This window comes from Abrus precatorius, unplaced genomic scaffold, assembly GCF_003935025.1.
Source record: "Abrus precatorius isolate BTA unplaced genomic scaffold, Abrus_2018 Scaffold7, whole genome shotgun sequence".
In the NCBI taxonomy this organism is placed as follows: Eukaryota; Viridiplantae; Streptophyta; class Magnoliopsida; order Fabales; family Fabaceae; genus Abrus; species Abrus precatorius.
This window is the reverse complement of record NW_020874417.1, coordinates 6,149,307-6,166,469: the sequence shown is the minus strand read 5'-3', so window position 1 is coordinate 6,166,469 and position 17,163 is coordinate 6,149,307. Positions and strand designations below refer to the sequence as shown.

Below are 17,163 nucleotides of genomic sequence, written 5' to 3'. Positions count from 1 at the left end.
ATTAAGAATGGAAATGTAAAAACAGAATTATTTATTAATTTTATAAAAAAATACAAAATACAAAATATCAAATAATAAAAATACTAAATTATAACTTACAAAAACATAAAATTCCAAAAATTCATTTGATATATCAAGCAATACAGATGGTTTCACATTTAACTTGACAAAAAGAAAACCTTTAATTTTAGAAATTATTTTGAAAACAAAATTTCTTGGAGAAAGATAGGAAAAAATTTATAAATATGCAATAAATGTAACGAGTGATGTAGTATAATATGGTGTTAAATCAATATTGATATTGTGAATATTTATATATTAAAGTTATAGGTTTTATATGTTACCAAATGTATGTATTCTATTTTTGCTATTTAAGTAATTTTTTTCTTTTAATATATGAAAATTTGATATTATATATAAAATTACATATTTTTTATATTTGTAGTATAAATGATTTTAATAATAATTTTTAAAAAAATTATATATAATATTTTATTTTAAAATTAAGTTAAAATTAAAAAAAATTTACAAGAACTAAAAATAAATTTCGATAATTTTACAGGGACTGCAATTATATTTAGCCTTTTTGAACAAATTGATGACAGGAAGTTTCATTAATCAAATTAACGATTAAGAAAAATTGAGTAACCATAGGAATTAATTATGAATATTTTACATTAATTTCTTTAAGTAAATTTCAATAATTTTATAGGAACTACAACCATATTTAATCATATTTTTCGTTACCTGAATTCTGCATTTCTAATCGTTAGTTGAAGATCCAACATAACAACCACTCAATGACTAAGTCAAATTGAGATGCAAGAATCAAAATCTATCCTAGCATTAACATGGTGAAGTAAACATAAAGTGCGTAAAAATAGCTGCCAGTAATCCATAAGGAATTAAAATAACAATCAAAATTAAATGAATTAGAGAACTATGTGTCATGTATCACAAACGATCACATTGCTACATGAAATCAGACATACATATATTACTATTTACTACCTAGACATACTATAAGCTTTAATATTAATTATTACATTCAGTATGCTTCAAAAGTTCGCTTGTTGGCAGTAATAGTATAAAATAATGTACCCTAATAATATACAAAGCTACCTTATTCTATTAATAAAACCAAAATATAAAGAAAAGAAACAATAAAACAAGTAAAACAAAGGAAAGGGGAAATACAATAATTGAAAGAGGGAAAAATGCGAACTAACCAACAGTAACTCATTGCTACAACATTACCTACCTCAGCTTTCAGCTAATTCAAGATCATACTGAAGTAACGGAGCCAGCATGTACTCCACGGCTGACCTCTGCTTGGTAATTTCATTCAGAATCGCTAATTGAGCTTCCTCACAAGCTTTTGCATTTGGGAAACCAAGGGTCCATCTCCCATCTGCCAATTGATCAGGCATGCTCAAGTGGTTTCTTCTGGCTTTGATTGTATAAAACTGTGGGTCAAACTCTCTAATTCGAAGATGCAACCATGAGGGGTGGTCCTCATCTATCTTAGGCTGTATCAAGCAGGTATAAGAGGTTAATGAAATCGAAACACGATGAATTGATCAAAATATATCAAACCCCCCTCCCCCACACTAAATGGCTAAAGTTAGACTTTTTTCTATGTTTTCTATTTAAGTTTTAAAAAGGAAAAATCTGACATGGCAAAAATTAAGTTGTTAAACTGTTGATAGATTTTCCTCTTTTGGTTTAAATTTTAGTACAGTTGATAGTTCAGCAAACCTATCCAAAGCCCAAGTGCACACATCCAAACAAACACACAAAAGAGTGAATATCAACAGGATCCATAATGCAAGACTGCACTCTATTTGCATATATCTCTCTGCCTGAGATATATTTAAGACATGTATTGCGTGGCAGAAGAGTATAGAGCATTGTATTCATGAGACTATCATGAAACATTCGAGGATAAGAAGCAGCAGTTTTGAAAACCAAGCAATAAAAAACAAGACCATAATTAGTATCTTCACATGATTATTTTTCTGAGATAATCAGACTAACATCATAAAATCCTACAAAGCTAAGTCTAAGCTGCAAAAAGTCACTTCAACATCAACTTACACATAACCCAGCCAATGGAGCAATTGCAATTACAACTCCATGTCGACTGCGAAATGGGTGTTTCTCTGCGAGAAGAAATTTTCCAATTATTCCACTTGCCACTGGTATCACATATATATCCCTAATTTCAGAATTTGAAAAAGCAATTCCACAAGGGATTCCAGATTCTGCAAAGGTTATATAGGATTAGAAATTTAAAAAAAAAATTTTGCCAGAGTCACAACCAAGTATAAATATAATGATGCCTACCCAAAGAAATATTGGACCCAAAGCTAGCAGATGAAACGTCTGAAGCACAGATAGCTCCACAACCATTGGTAGAACTGGCAATCATGTTTAATAATGGCTTCTCAAGCAATACATCTTCGAAAATAAATGTCTTCAACTGGAAGTGGAGAATAAAAGCCTGAATAAATAGCTGGTATTAGAAGTATGCTTTTTCAGGAGTATTAAAGAAGAAGCAACAAAAAGCATGAAATAGTTAACAGTGGCAACTGAAATAATCATGAAAAAAATATAACGTTTTGGTTAAACAAGAAAGGTCATCAATTGATTAAACCCCCACCAAAACTGCAAAAACTTCAGCTGTAAAGATAATGATGTATAACAAAACGAGAAAAAGAAAAGTGCAGGAGCCAAATACATAACACTATATTTAAGTTCCGTAGATCTTGCAATGGAATACACAAAGAAAAGGAGGTGATACGAAGTTTATCAAGTCAACTTTAAAGTAACAAGGGTGTGACATGTTGTCATATTGCACACCATTTGACAGTCAGAAGAACAAACATTTAAGCTATTATAACAATAATCGATCCTTATGTCACTTACTCTTGTTGGCACTTTTCATGCCTATCACATTGTAATATAGACCCAAAGATGCCTGCATTATGTAACGTGATGTGACAATCTCTAATTTTCACCTCTAAATCATAGTTAAGTCATGTCTTGTTGGACTTGCATTAAGTATTTCAAGCTTCTCTCCAGAAACTTAAGCTTAGAATGTCTCCTTTGTTTTGAATAATCAACTATTACGCACTATATCTCATTCACAAAAACGTGCATAGAGCACTAGCTCTTAGATGTACTTGTAAATATGTCCAACACTAACAAAGTACAATTTCTCTTAAACTTCTTATCCTCATATTGAAAATGAACATCCAGCTCAGTGCATTATAGAAACTAAAAAGAGATCATAACAAAATATTATGACTAATCTGAATGGAAATTGGAAAGAACAAATGACAATACCTTCACTGTATCAACCATCCTTTTCCAGGCAAAAGATGGAGATGTTTCACCTGTCATAGACAGTCATTTACTTTTAATGAAATCACAAATAGCACTTGGTGTCATTCAATGTTAAGAGAAAAATACTAATCCATTGAAGAAGAGGCCATTTGTTCGTGTAAAGATGAGTACATGACAATACCATTGCTGGATTGTTGGTGAAGAAGAAGCTCTAACATAAACAATGGATCTTTATATTGGGAAGATTGCTCAAGAGCTGCAAGCAACACGAGAGATGAGCATTAGAGAAAACAAAAATAGAAACTGTTAAGACAACTTCATATTTGTAGTGCAACAATAATAACCACAACCAATCCTGGTCCCAACAAATGGGCTTAGCTACCTAGATCAAACGAAGCCACTAGACTCTATCAAAAACCAAAATTTCAATGATTCAACAAGAATTTAACCATCCTGATTTTTCCTATTTTTTAATTACAAAATTTGTGCTTTGTTCATCCATGTTGACCATATATGACACTTACTTTTAACTGTTCAAAAACCAAGTTACCGAATAGAGACATATTTTGTTCAATCTCAAACTGAACAAAGTAATAAATACCTCTTTTACAGCTTGTCCATTCTGTTCTTAGAGTATCTGGAATATGATCAAACCAAACTCCATCAATTTCCTTCAGAAAGTTTACACGGGACCGATCATATGAAGTCTGCCGATGAAAACTAGAAATTATAAAATTTTAGAAAATTTGAATACATTTATGCAATTTCGTAATTGGTACTATTAAACTTATAATAACATGGATAAATCAATCTTTACTTCCAAAACTAAAGATGTATAAGTCAACCACATATCTACAACAAAATAATCCATTACCATGTCAAGCATAGCTCAACAATCCTTTTATTTTCATTTTTTTTATTGTACTAGTCACTAAAAGACATGTATACCATAATTCTTTTATAAATATAAGAGATGTAACATAAGACCATTAAAGTGTGATCACCTAACATGGTATATGAGATGACTTTCGTTCACCTATTTCTATATTGCTATTGCTACATCCCAATCATCGGCTGGATATTAAGAAGGGTTTCCTTCGTAGTGATCTTAAAGAAGTTTATATGGAATAAATCCTAGAATGTGTTTCTCAGGGTGAGTTGGTTGTCATGGTTTATGTGATTTTCACAAATCTTGGTACAACCTTAAGCAATCTCTTGAGTTTGGCTTGACTTATTTAACATTGTAGTTCAATGTGACCAAGTGGAGGTGATGACTATCTTTTATTGTCATTCAGCACAAGCTTGTATAACTTGATTGTGTTTGCATTGTCAACAACAATTAGAGAAAAAAAAAAAAAGTATACTGGTCATCACTTTAAGACCAAAGACCTTGGCAAGTTTTGATAATTTTTGAAAATAAAGGTAGCACAACCCAAGAATAACATAATTTTACAGAGGAAGTATATCATGGACATTCTTGAAGAACCTAGTCCTTTAGTGAAAAGTCAATTATCATTCCCACAGATCCAAATACTAAACTCCTAACACCTTAAGGGGGGCCCTTTCATATCCAAGAAGAAATAGGTTAGCTGTAAAACTGAACTATCTAACAACTACTCATCTAGATATCTAATTTGCAACAAATGTAGTAAGTCAATTCCTCAATATGCCTCATGAAGAACTTTGGAATGCACTTATTTGTATCTCACAATATGTCAAAGGAGCTTCAAAAAAAGACCTTATCAATGAAGATAAAGGTCAAATTCAAAGAGTTGTGTTAAGATGTCCCAAATTGACTAAGAATAGAACTAAAATACTTCTTGTAAGGGCACTAAGCATATTGAGGTGGATTGCTATTTTATTTGTGAGGTCTTTGAAAATCATGTTATCAGTCTTCCCCATCTCACTTTACAAATTCAGCTTACAAATATTTTTACCAATGCTATTCCTTGTCCATGTCATCAAATCGATGCTTCTTGTTTACCTCATCAATTTAAGGCGGAATGTTAATCAGGGAATTTATTATTACATTTGTTATTACTTTTTTTCCTATTATGTGTTATATCAATTAGAAATGGAATCAGCCTATTAATTATATATATTTAAAATTCCTAATTTAGGTTGTATAAATAAAGAATTAGATTTAATTTGTCATTAATTATTGTAAATGTATTTGTATTATACATGAAATAGATCAGAACCAAATAAATCAGAAAAATGAAATTTTCTTGACATCTATGACCAAGTGGTGTAAAGTTTGATTCTTGGCACTCTCATTCTTTCAATAAAAAATTGCATTTCAGCACAAGATAGGTGTGTCTCTGCATTGCCCACATTTCAACCCCAAAGGACATTTGCAATGCTAGTAATATAAAAGAATTCATGCATTTTTCTTTTATCAATTTGAGCTTTAGGAAAAAATGGTTCATGACAATAACTTTTACAAAATTTGAAGGCAATCCTATCTTAATTTATGTACTGTTCAGTATCATTCTAGAATTATTAAGTAATTAAAAACCTACACAACATTCACACACACAGACATAGCAACATGCATAATAATAACCTGTAGGCACCAGCAGAACCTATAGTCCTAAAATATTGGGAGAATTTTTTTTATCTTGCAACTTAAATGATTTTATAATCTGGTCATGACTTTGATGATACACTTCTTTTACATAATTACTATGATAAGATGCCCGGATAGTATTCAAGACTTTACTATAGACAGTAATGAATAAATTATCCTGAGCTAAACCTTCAGACAGAAAAATAATCAAAAGGTAAGCAAGCATAAAAAATCAATACATCTTAAAATGTAGGACATTAATTTCTTCACTTGGCCACACTTTTGACATGAAAAACACATCTCCACACAGGCAGATATCCACTTGTAATAGTGTGTTCGAAAATTAGCTGAAGCTGTTGAATACTTACAGTAAAAAGGAGAAGATTATCACTGTTAAGTCTCTCTTTATGGAAGTTAAGTAGCTTTTGCAAGCACCACCCAGCATGCCATAGCATCATTATAGAAAGGGATTGCTCGAAGGCTAAAACATTTAGCAGGGCATTTAAAATCTGTCAAATTTAAAAGGAGATAGTAATTTTGGTATCATTCCAAATGCTATATGGAACCTGATTCTACTAAATTGACACAACAAAACAATAATAAAGGATAATTTGATCGAGCCAATCAAAAACTATGTTACATATACCTCATGCATAAATCTAATGAAGATACTTTCATTCACAGACTTAGAAGTTGATGCATCATTAGTCTGCAACTGAAACAGATAGAGAGAAAGAAAGGAAAAGAAATTATACGGCATATAATGCATCCAAAACCAACAGGTTTCAACTAAATAATCGAGAGAAAATAACTGGAAATGCAACTAGGTAAAAATGTATTAAGTTTAGGAATAATTAATCACTCAACTGATTACCAATGTTTGAGGTGTTGTTAATGAGTAATCAGTTATTCTTAACCACTTAAGTAGTTACATGTTACTAAACAACAAATATTTTTGCTCGAGATTCCTTTTTTTCAATTTTCCTACCAATAAATCCATGTGGTCTTCAAAACTGGTTTTAAAGCAAAATAAAAAGAACAACAGCTTATCAACCTCAAGCCTATCAACATGGAAGTAAGTAGTAACAGCAGGCATCAATTCAAGGATTAATGGAGGCAAGCTCATGATTCTATATTATAGGCATTAGGGCACAGTTAAAGTGTGGAGAAGACTTGTAGAACCATGAATAAAAAGAGTATATCAAATGAAAGGTCATCCTATTGCTAGAGATAAAGGAAGACCAAAATTATAGGCAAAACCATTAAGAAAGATTTAGAGATGAATGATTTGTCAATAGACATGATACAGAATAAAAGTATAGAACACTATGGCATTGTTTGATCCACATAGATCACACCACCTAGTATTGAGAAAAAGGTTTGGTGGTTCTTCTATTCCAGCACGGTTAAAGAACTCCAGCAATTTTTGAGAAAAAAAAATATTTTGTTTCTAGAATAAACTATTCTATGTTATGGTAGTAGATGTGCTACAATATATGCCATTCTGAAAATTGATCCTCTTCAATTTAAATCAATGTGATCATCATTACTTACCATGACATCCCCCATCTCATATAGCCCCGACATTGGAGATAAGAGACAATCAAGATCTGCAAAACTTGCATGACAAAGAAACAAACAACAAATAATTCAATGACTTACTAAAAGACAACTATAAGGCTACATAAATGAACTGAACAATGCTACCTTTACTTTCGGTCAGAATAAGCAAGAGAAATATGAAAGCTAACAATAGGTTGTGATCCTCGCAGAAAACAAAAGCAAGCATTCCATTCCTGCAACAACAGAAATTTCATGATGTGTACATTTATATACAACAGGATCACATGAATGATCTCCCTTGATAGATGCTTCCTACCGATGTCAGGAGCTGCATTGCAAACCCTTCTTATTAAAGAACGTGGACTTTATGAAGATATAAAAGCATTAAATCACCATGCAAAAAGAAAATCACATCGTTAAATATACAATATTCAACTATTTTGGGATCTAGTTTTCTCATGCATATATATCTATCATTGCATCAAAACTCTAACAAAACATGAAGCTTATAAGAAAAGGAGGAAAAACAGAATGCATCCCAAAAGCATAATTACATAATCATATATTAACATGTTGAATCGTTGATGATCAAATAATTCAAGACTTAATCAATGGACACCAGAAGCCAAAAATTAAGACAAACTATGAAATCAATCAGCTACATTTTTTCTATAACATTGCTTTTAATCTTGCAAATTCATTTATCAACAATTATTATCCACCCTGTAACCTGATCCTTCTAATAGCACATATGGTTTCTCCTTTTATCTCCTGCACCACCCGGGTCTTTCTACTAGCATATAGATAGAATCATAGAAACCAAAGGTGGACAACAGAGAAGATAGAACAAAAGTGTCTCAACACTAAATCTATGATGAAAGTTACAAATAAAAGATAATGACAGAATATGATAAATTACCAACCTTTTGGAACAAATTTCACCATTTGAGCTGTTAATATTGAAACTAGACATGAAACATTCCCAACCACCACTTAAATAGGTCCTATTGATACTCTCTGATCCATTTGATTCAGAAGCATTACATATAATTCTTTCCACTTCATATAAGCAATTTGAAAAGGGCTTAACATCATCATGGACATCAGAAGCATCATTCCCTTCACTCAGAACTCTCACATTTATGTTCAGAAAATAATACAGGATAACACCAGCCACATTGTTAATTATGCTTCTTCCACCAACAACTTGAAGAAGGCGTGATATGATATATAGTGAAGTAATAGCAGACAAATCATATCCCTGGGGCAAAGAATATGTTCTTTTAATGAGTACATCATGTAGGAAAAAAAAATTGGAATAAAATGCATGTGTTATGACAAGCAACTGAAATGCAAGAGTTTCCACCAAGAATTTTTTTTTCATATTTCTTTCCTTTCATAACATATTCTTGTTCAATATTCTTATTAGCAAACTATAAGAAGCATGAAAAATACAAGCAGGGGGGGGGGGGTTAAATATGATGGTGTGACAGTTCTCTCTTTTCAAATTTAAAAACTGAATGAACTACTTAAAAGTAAGAAGTGGAACATTTTGGTTAATTTAAAATGATGATTTTCTCCTCTCTTTGCAATTACAAGAAAAACAAAACACAGGGATTTTAGAAAAATAAGGATTGAATACCAAGTGGGGAAATTCCCATTCTATCATACTCTAAAGATAAAATATTGGATTGAGGTCCTCTAAAGAGAGAAGGTGAATAAAGAGAGAAAGTAGGGATGCATTCACCTTAATTTTAATTAAAGTACCTAATACACTTAACACATTTCAATCAAAGGTGGATACACTCTTAGTTTCTAACATTACACATCTCCTCAGATTAGAGGAGCCAAATCCTGAAATATTCATGAATTGGAGGGAACTACCCTATCATAATTAACAGACTTGAACATTAAAATCAATATAGGGATGATACAAAGCAAAGAGCAATTAAAATTAATGGTCAGGAAATCTTCTCATCTCACAATTTTATTTTTTGAAGCCAGTAATGAGAATAGTACAGGAAACACCAGTCCATTCAGAAGATTTTCCGTAACCAATCTAGACAGTCGTGGCTCGCCAACACTAAGAATGTCTTTAAAGAAATACATTTCATCCACAATTTTATCAGATTCAAGCATCAGCCCATTTCTTCTTTTTTGAGTGTCCATCTTCCTGCTTCAACGAAGAGCAGTTAGCTCAGTAGAAGTTAGAATTACTCAAGTACCCCAACAATTATATTTGATAAAAATATAACAGTGAGCATACCCTTTGTCACAGACAAAAGCATCTAAGCGAAAGCATAGATCTTTTAATCTAAGAACTAGATCAGAGAAATATTCTGAAACTGGAGGAGTCGATATAAATTGATAGACCATGTCATCACTAACTGTAGAACCAAGATAAAAATGTTGCAAACTTCAAAAAAAATATTTCATTAAAGCAGGTTATAACTTCTAAGCAATTCAAAGACCAGAAGCATACCATTGTAGATGTTGAGAACTATTGCCCGAATAGCTGTCTGAATCATTTTTTCTTCATGCTGAGCAAATCTTAGAGCTTCAGTGTACAAGGGAAAGGAGACTACATCATCCTGCAGTTGAATGTTGAAAAAAAAGAGAACCTTAAAATACTTCTGCTGAATTCTGCTGGACAAAAAGAACCAACCTTGCATATCCAACAAATTAACTTATGATAATGATTTGTTCCCCCCCACCCCCTCTTCATTCTGCATTCACATGTGGTAACAGGTTTCTCAAACCACCAATATAATGCAGGAAGCAAGTATCTAACTTTATCCAACATCTTTCCCAACTAAGATAATATTACATTATCTTTGCTAATGAGATTATTGATTTGCTGAAATAAAATGCCTATTAGTGTAAGTTAAACAACTGTTGCCTAGTAAGTGGAACACAAAATCAGAAGATAATGGTTTTGATTTAACAGATAGGAGTTGACCTATACATACATTTATATGTTTTTAACTTACCCTTTGAACCTTCACAAGAAGGCAAAGTGTGTCTCTGTTGATTTTACCGCTAATTGCCCTGAATGAACAAAAAAACAAAGAAGTCACTTTGTTCTGTAAATTATTATAGCAGAAAAGAAAGAACTATGTGAAACAAAATTTCCACTCTTCCCGTGTTATTTAAAATAAAGAAGGAAAAAGGAGGAAAGAAATGTAGAACATATAACTGCATGTCTTCAATCAGCAAGGAAACATGCAACAAATGTTGAGAGATAAAGAGAGATTCAAAGGAAAGGAAGAAAGGATTCTAACCTTAGGAAAGAAACATAATATGGAGCAAGGTCTCCCCCATCAAAATTGTAGGGATATGAAATAATGCTGTTGATATAACCATTGCTGAAGCAATAGTCTGCACCATGCAAATATGATACACATATTAAGTACCAGTACTAAGCCAAGGAGGCAAGGAGGCAAGGAGACAAGGATCAAAGAGTAGCACTGTGTTTTGTATATGAATATTTCGTACAGATATATATTAAGTATGCATAACCAGGTAAAACCATGAAGTCAGTGAGCGTAACCAAACACATAGGTAAGAATTAACCATCTTACAAATTCCATGTTCACTATCCATGTTTTGAATCATTATGCTCAGATACTGAAGCAGTGGTGCCTCAATTTTTGAATCTTGACTGATCTTCAGTATGCGAACAAATTCCGCCAGCACTTGGTGTTCCATGAAACATCTAAATATTTAAAACCAGTCACAACAATCAAATTTACATCCAGAAAATAAGAGCAACACCAGAAAAATGAAATTTCCACGATAGATTCATACTCAAAAATGAACGGATCTTGTCTATCACCATAAGTTACAATCTCAACAATAGACTGCAATAAATCCATCACAAACTCCTGCGAGATTTCTTATGCATAAGTACATTGCGAATTTTTCCAAGGAAAAGAGGACACACAAACAAAATGACTCATGTTACCCTGTTATGCTCATGCACAACTTTGATTTGCTGCAGTTCATTTATTACATATCTGTAACCACATCAACGTCAAAAAAAATCCGTGAGCACCGCAAAAATTCAAATCATTACTGAAAAGAAACAATTCCACGCTCTGAAAACAAGAAAAACCTCAAAAGGAACGCTAGAAATTCAATTTGTCCACAAAATTTACCAATAATTAAGTAGGTAATGAAAAAAAAAACATAAAATCTCACATCAAATCCTCACGAAGAAAATCCGGAGGAAGCAATGAGGAGAGAACCGATTAAGAACTTACTTGAAGTGTTGAACGGAGAAGCGATCGATGGATCGCCAGAGAGAGCGCCACATGGCGACGGTTAGAAATGAAATGAGAAGGAAGAGAGTGATGAGATGTCGCTGTGGAATGTGAAGATTGAGAAGCGTGGGGAAGAAGCAGTGTTGGCGCTTTGCATTGTAGAATGAAAACAATTGGTGCAATTTGCATTGGTTTTGGTTTGGCCGTTTGGTGATGTGTTGTTGCAGGAACAACCACCCAACAACCTTTCAACGTGTGAAACTTTCAACTCAGTCTTCAAAATCTAACCAACCATGCAGAGCTACGTCTTTCGGAAAGCTGAAAAGACTGTGAATTGTGAATTATAGTGGCCTTGCCTGGAAGAGCAAGGAGGATTCTATTTTAGCCTTTAACCTCTTAAATTGTATGTTCTTTTACATTGCATCTTTCGGCTTCGACATAAATAAATAAAATAAATTTTCATTTTACTAAAACTGTGTTTCTCTTATACATTTATGTTTTAAAGTTATAAAAATATAATAATAATTTTTTTAATAAAATTTTATTATTATTAATTGTTTATTTTTAATTTTAAAGACTGAATTTAAACATGCACATATAAAAAAATTTAAGAAAAACGAACCTTTTTTATAATTATTCCAAACCTCGGGAGATGTTTTACCTGTGTATATTGCAAACACTCATCAGCATTTTAAGGAATTAATTAATAAAACAAAATAATTTTTTTATTAAAAATATTTATCATATCAAAATTATATAATAATATTATTAAATTATTCAAAATTATTTAAGTTCGTTTTTATCAATATCCGTAATTTATTAGACAGTTGCCACGTCTTTTTTTATAGAGATTTTGAGTTTTCGGCTCTTTCGAAATGGGCCCAAAAACTCTCCTTTTTATTTGAGCCTTGTAAAAGGTTGAACTTTAATTCGACGCTTAAATGTCCTTATTTTCACCAAAAAAAATATTCTACACTTAAATATATTGAACCGGCCTAAAACTCAATTAAAAAAAAACTTGAATATGTCAGATAAAAATATTTAACATTAATTCAAGCCTAAAATTTAAAGATTAAATTTAAATATTTATTAAGCTTAATCAGGTCAGCCTTTTTTTTTTGTCAGCTCAAATAATTCATATATTGAGTAAAATATTATTAACATGTGTTCCGTTTACTGGCATTTTTAAAATTTTAAATAATATTTATAAAAATACATATTTATTATATTAAATAAGATTAAATTAAAGATATAAAAATTTAAATTAACAATAAAATTATTAAAACAAATATTAAAATCAAATAAAACATCTTTATGAATAATATAGTTTGTTAAAAATTAAAATTTATAAAACAATTTTATCAAACTAATATTAAATAAATATGATATATATATATATATAATAACAATAATAATACAAATAAATCTATTATTGGAAGGAAAAATAATAGTGACTCAATTAAAAATAAATACATATTACCATTTGGTTAAATAAAAAAAACTAGTTTTCAAATAAATTGATGATTTAATTAAGTAATTAGTTCCTCAAAATATCATTAATTTTAATTTTAATTCTTATGAAAATGTTATCCAATTTTAATCTATGAATAATAATTAAAGAAGAACCTCATGGTTTTAGTTCCTAATAAAAGACTAAAATTGAATTTTTTTTAAATATAAAAGTTAAAATTACCTAAAAAAATTTATACGAACTAAAATTAAAAAAATGAAATTTTTAAATATTAATTACCTAACTAAGTTTAAAATAATTTTAAAATTAAGAAATAAATTTCATAAAATCGGCAAAAAACCAATACCATAACTTATTGGTCTGTGGCCTAATAAACAGCCCAATAACCTTCAAGTCAAGCCCCTTCTACACCTTCTGCACTGCTGTGGCTGCGCGCAAGCTTTTGCGTTTTTCTTTTTTATTGAATTATTTTTACTCGATCAAAAAATAACTTTGATTTTTTCACCTTCATGATTTCATATAATTAGAAAGTAACTGAAGATTGAAGAAGAAGGATAAGAGCACGTTAAAAGCTATTTGTCAACTTCTATTCTTTCATTTATTCTTCGAAGTTTTGTTAAGCTAGTTGCTTACCCTCTGTGCAATTAAGAGGATAGTCAAAAGCTGTTATATATTGTTCAATCTTTATACATCTTTAACTGATATTAATTTTTTTTATTACTTTTTGACACTAAGGGATGTGTGATAAGCTTGAAAAGGCTTAGTAAAAAAATATGTAAGTCGTGAGTCTGAAAATAAAAACATAAAATAATACTTTGAAAGTAAGGTGAACCAAAAAGGTTTTTTCCCTGGATGTAACTCTCCAGTGAAAAATAAGGGTAAGCTTGGTTCACAAAAATGGGATAAGAAATCAGAACACACAAAAATGCAAACCAATTGAATCTAATGGGACAGGAGAAGAGTAGGTACAATCTCTCTCATGGCCACATGCAAAAGCAATCAAAGCACTGTCTCTTCTCCTTTCTTGAGCATATTTAGAAACTACTCAATCATCATTCTTTCTTCACCAACTTCACCTCCCCAGAATCATATCGCAGCATCTACTTACTTATACAGTGTAGCCAAATATAGGGCATGCGTAAATCGTCATTGACCATGGCCTTGCCTTACCCTATTATGCCCACTTTCTTCACACCACTTTTACTGCATGTTATTATAGTGACATAATTATGGTTTTTATGTCACTCTCGTTTTATGTTCCTTTACAATGTCTGTCTGGTAGTTATTACAGCAACAAAATTATAAGGTATGTTTCAGAGTAAAATTTTAAAAGAAAAACGACAGATATTAATTATTTTATTTTAAAAAATATATTAATAATGTAAAAGTTTCTATATTTTTATTTAATAAAAAATTATATTTGTTACTTTTTGAAAACATTATTTAAATAACCATATCTTAGCTTATTTTTAATTAGTTGATAATATAAAAATTATACTAATAATATTAAAACTAATATTCAATTAAGAGATTTATAATATTTATGATAATTTATATATATTATTTTTATTTTAAATATTTCTAAAAATTTATTAAAAATAAATTATTTATCTTCTTACCTGAACAATGTAATGTCCATACCTTGGTATTTTCACTTAACTATGTCAAAATGATAATTGAAAGCAGTTCAACTTGTTAGATAATAAAGTCCAATGTTAATGGTCAATAATAACGGTATATAAGTAAAAATATAATAAAATTAAATTATTAAAATATTTTAAATAAATAAATTATTCAAATTTAAATTTAATTACTTTCTCTCGTATTCTATTTAGACTTAAACTCAAATTCTAATATAATATTTTAAAATATAAACTACAAAAATAAGTCTAATAATAATAAGAAGAAGAAGATTTGATAGATGTCCAAATTTAAAATATCTGTTAAATATTTAAATTTAAAATTAATATCAACTCTAAATATTAAAATAAATACAGTGACAAAATTTATTTAAAAAAACATTTATTACTTTAGAAATATATGATATATTAAATATTGTTGTTCAGTTAAAAATTATTTTAAAATACTTAAATTCAAGTCTAAAAGTTGAAATGATTAAAATCATATTGTAAATTATAGCTCACTGTTTGCAAGAAATCGAAATTTAATGAAAATAAAAACCGTGTTATTGTTTTTTTCCTGGCGGCATTTGCCACCTGACATGAATAAAGGATACATTAGTTGAAGTGTTTAACCAACGCTATGGAATTCTAATTGAAGTGTTCAAAAACTTAGATCTTAAGCAACGAGACTATCAATAAGCGATGATGACTTTGGTGACGCATCATGTCACTGACACTCACTACTCTCTCTTCAGTGCACTCTTTAGTGTAGTCCAAATGAAGCTCACAAGTTCAGTAGTTTCACAGCACCCTCCAACTTTTGGAACCCACCAAAAGTCCAAAACACACTTTTGGTCCTATTCAATAACACGTGTGATCCGTCCTTCGTTTTCCCTCCCCTCATTTTTTGCACAATTTTAGACCCTTTTCTTGTTAAGACTGAAATCATCGGAATCTTTCACTTTCAACGCTTTTTCCTTTTTTCTAGCATGGATTTGAGTGCAATTATTTTCTTGAAAGCAATTTAGTGAAACTCAGTTCCCAGCATCCCTTCGTGTTTTACCAACCAATTAGATCTGACGCTGACATCCCACCATAGCGCAATAAATCCAACTCAACATCTTGCTACCACAACACAATAGGATTGGAGATATCTTCGTTACTTTCCCAACCTTAAAAATTCATTCTTCCAATCTAGGGTAATGCAATTGCCTATTTTCAGTTGAACTGGGAGAACATGAAGATAATTAATAAAAAAAATTCACTTTTTATATTAAAACAAACTTGTAAATATAAACTATATAAATGCTGCTCAGTGGTTAAATTTAATTCAATGAAAATTTTAGTAGAAAATCAGTATATGGATTATGGGTATATTTAAAGATATGCTGAAAATTATATAAATATAAATTTGAAGTAAAACTAATAACTAACAATATTAAAATAGACATAAAGTTGACAGAAGTAATAATAAAAATTATAATAATGTAAACATAAATTTAAACACACACCGTAAATTTCAATTTGTTTAAAAACAAAAAATATCCAACCTTTTTATCTAATGGACTAAACTTTGAAGACAAAATTACATAATAGCTAAAGAAATATCTGCGTCTACACATGGAGTATTGCCTACTACGAGAATCACCTAAGGAATAGTTTCCAAAGAAGCAAGACAGATGAAAACTTGGGAAATGAGAAGGAATTTTGAATACAGTTATAATACTCATGTTGGAGATTCTTAACATGTTATTGTTTCTCTCGCGCGGAATATTTAACTACTATCTTGCAATATTGAGAGGATCAATAATTTTTCAAAACTATTAGTATATTAACTTTAAAATATATATATATATATATATATATATATATATACTACTGTTTATTTTTTTAAGTTCAAGATACATTTTCAAAAGTAAATATTGTCACGACTACAAACTAGTGAAAAATGAATCGGCAATTTGATATACATTACATTATTGTTGGTGAGATCATGCACAAGCACAAAATGATATTACCTTTGGCCTACATGCATCAAATAAGTGGGGTTGGTTCTTTGAGTGCTAGAGGAACGCCAGAAAAGAAAAATAATGCAAAAGGGAACAAAGAATAAAGATAACCTAATGCTTTACCTCCCCATCCTTGAAAGAAAACTTTCCGAAAGAACATTAAATTAGGAATCGATCCCTTTTGGAAAGAAGCCCCCTTTTTTTACTCGCATGAGTAAAGGAAGAAGAAATTAGTGATTAAGGAATTAATATAATTGCGCATAGAGAACAAATAAAGCACTCTAGGAATCATATGCAAATCATAGACGAAACCATTAAA

The 17,163-nt window shown here is 30.4% G+C and overlaps 1 protein-coding gene across 3 annotated transcripts; it reads right to left on the bottom strand.

Moving 5' to 3' along the window:
• Positions 1–1,213: 1,213 nt before the first annotated feature.
• On the bottom strand, positions 1,214–11,956 carry LOC113873274 (protein TRANSPARENT TESTA 9-like). Of its 3 annotated transcripts, none has more exons than XM_027511324.1 (20): positions 11,743–11,956; positions 11,445–11,496; positions 11,288–11,364; positions 11,062–11,195; positions 10,762–10,858; positions 10,471–10,528; positions 9,963–10,071; positions 9,747–9,867; positions 9,464–9,653; positions 8,404–8,741; positions 7,625–7,713; positions 7,472–7,527; positions 6,564–6,632; positions 6,286–6,426; positions 3,950–4,055; positions 3,530–3,604; positions 3,349–3,398; positions 2,347–2,503; positions 2,098–2,264; positions 1,214–1,529 (listed from the first exon to the last, which is right to left on the bottom strand). In XM_027511324.1, exons 1-20 carry the CDS (start codon positions 11,793–11,795, stop codon positions 1,263–1,265), a joined length of 2,406 nt encoding a protein of 801 aa, XP_027367125.1. In that variant the 5' UTR covers positions 11,796–11,956; the 3' UTR covers positions 1,214–1,262. The 3 variants fall into 3 exon arrangements, with proteins under 3 accessions (XP_027367125.1, XP_027367127.1, XP_027367126.1); XM_027511326.1 differs by having other exon boundaries at positions 2,098–2,162; XM_027511325.1 differs by having other exon boundaries at positions 2,347–2,482.
• Between the last annotated feature and the right edge of the window lie 5,207 nt (positions 11,957–17,163).

Bases quoted from the DNA above. Each gene is read 5' to 3' on its own strand.
- LOC113873274 (XM_027511324.1), bottom strand. From the start codon at position 11,795: ATGTGGCGCTCTCTCTGGCGATCCATCGATCGCTTCTCCGTTCAACAC. The intron at 2,504-3,348 runs GTATTGTCATTT...CTATTTATTCAG, and splicing joins GGATGGTTGATACAGTGAAG to GCTTTTATTCTCCACTTCCA. The intron at 2,265-2,346 runs GTAGGCATCATT...TAACCTTTGCAG, and splicing joins TGGGTCCAATATTTCTTTGG to AATCTGGAATCCCTTGTGGA.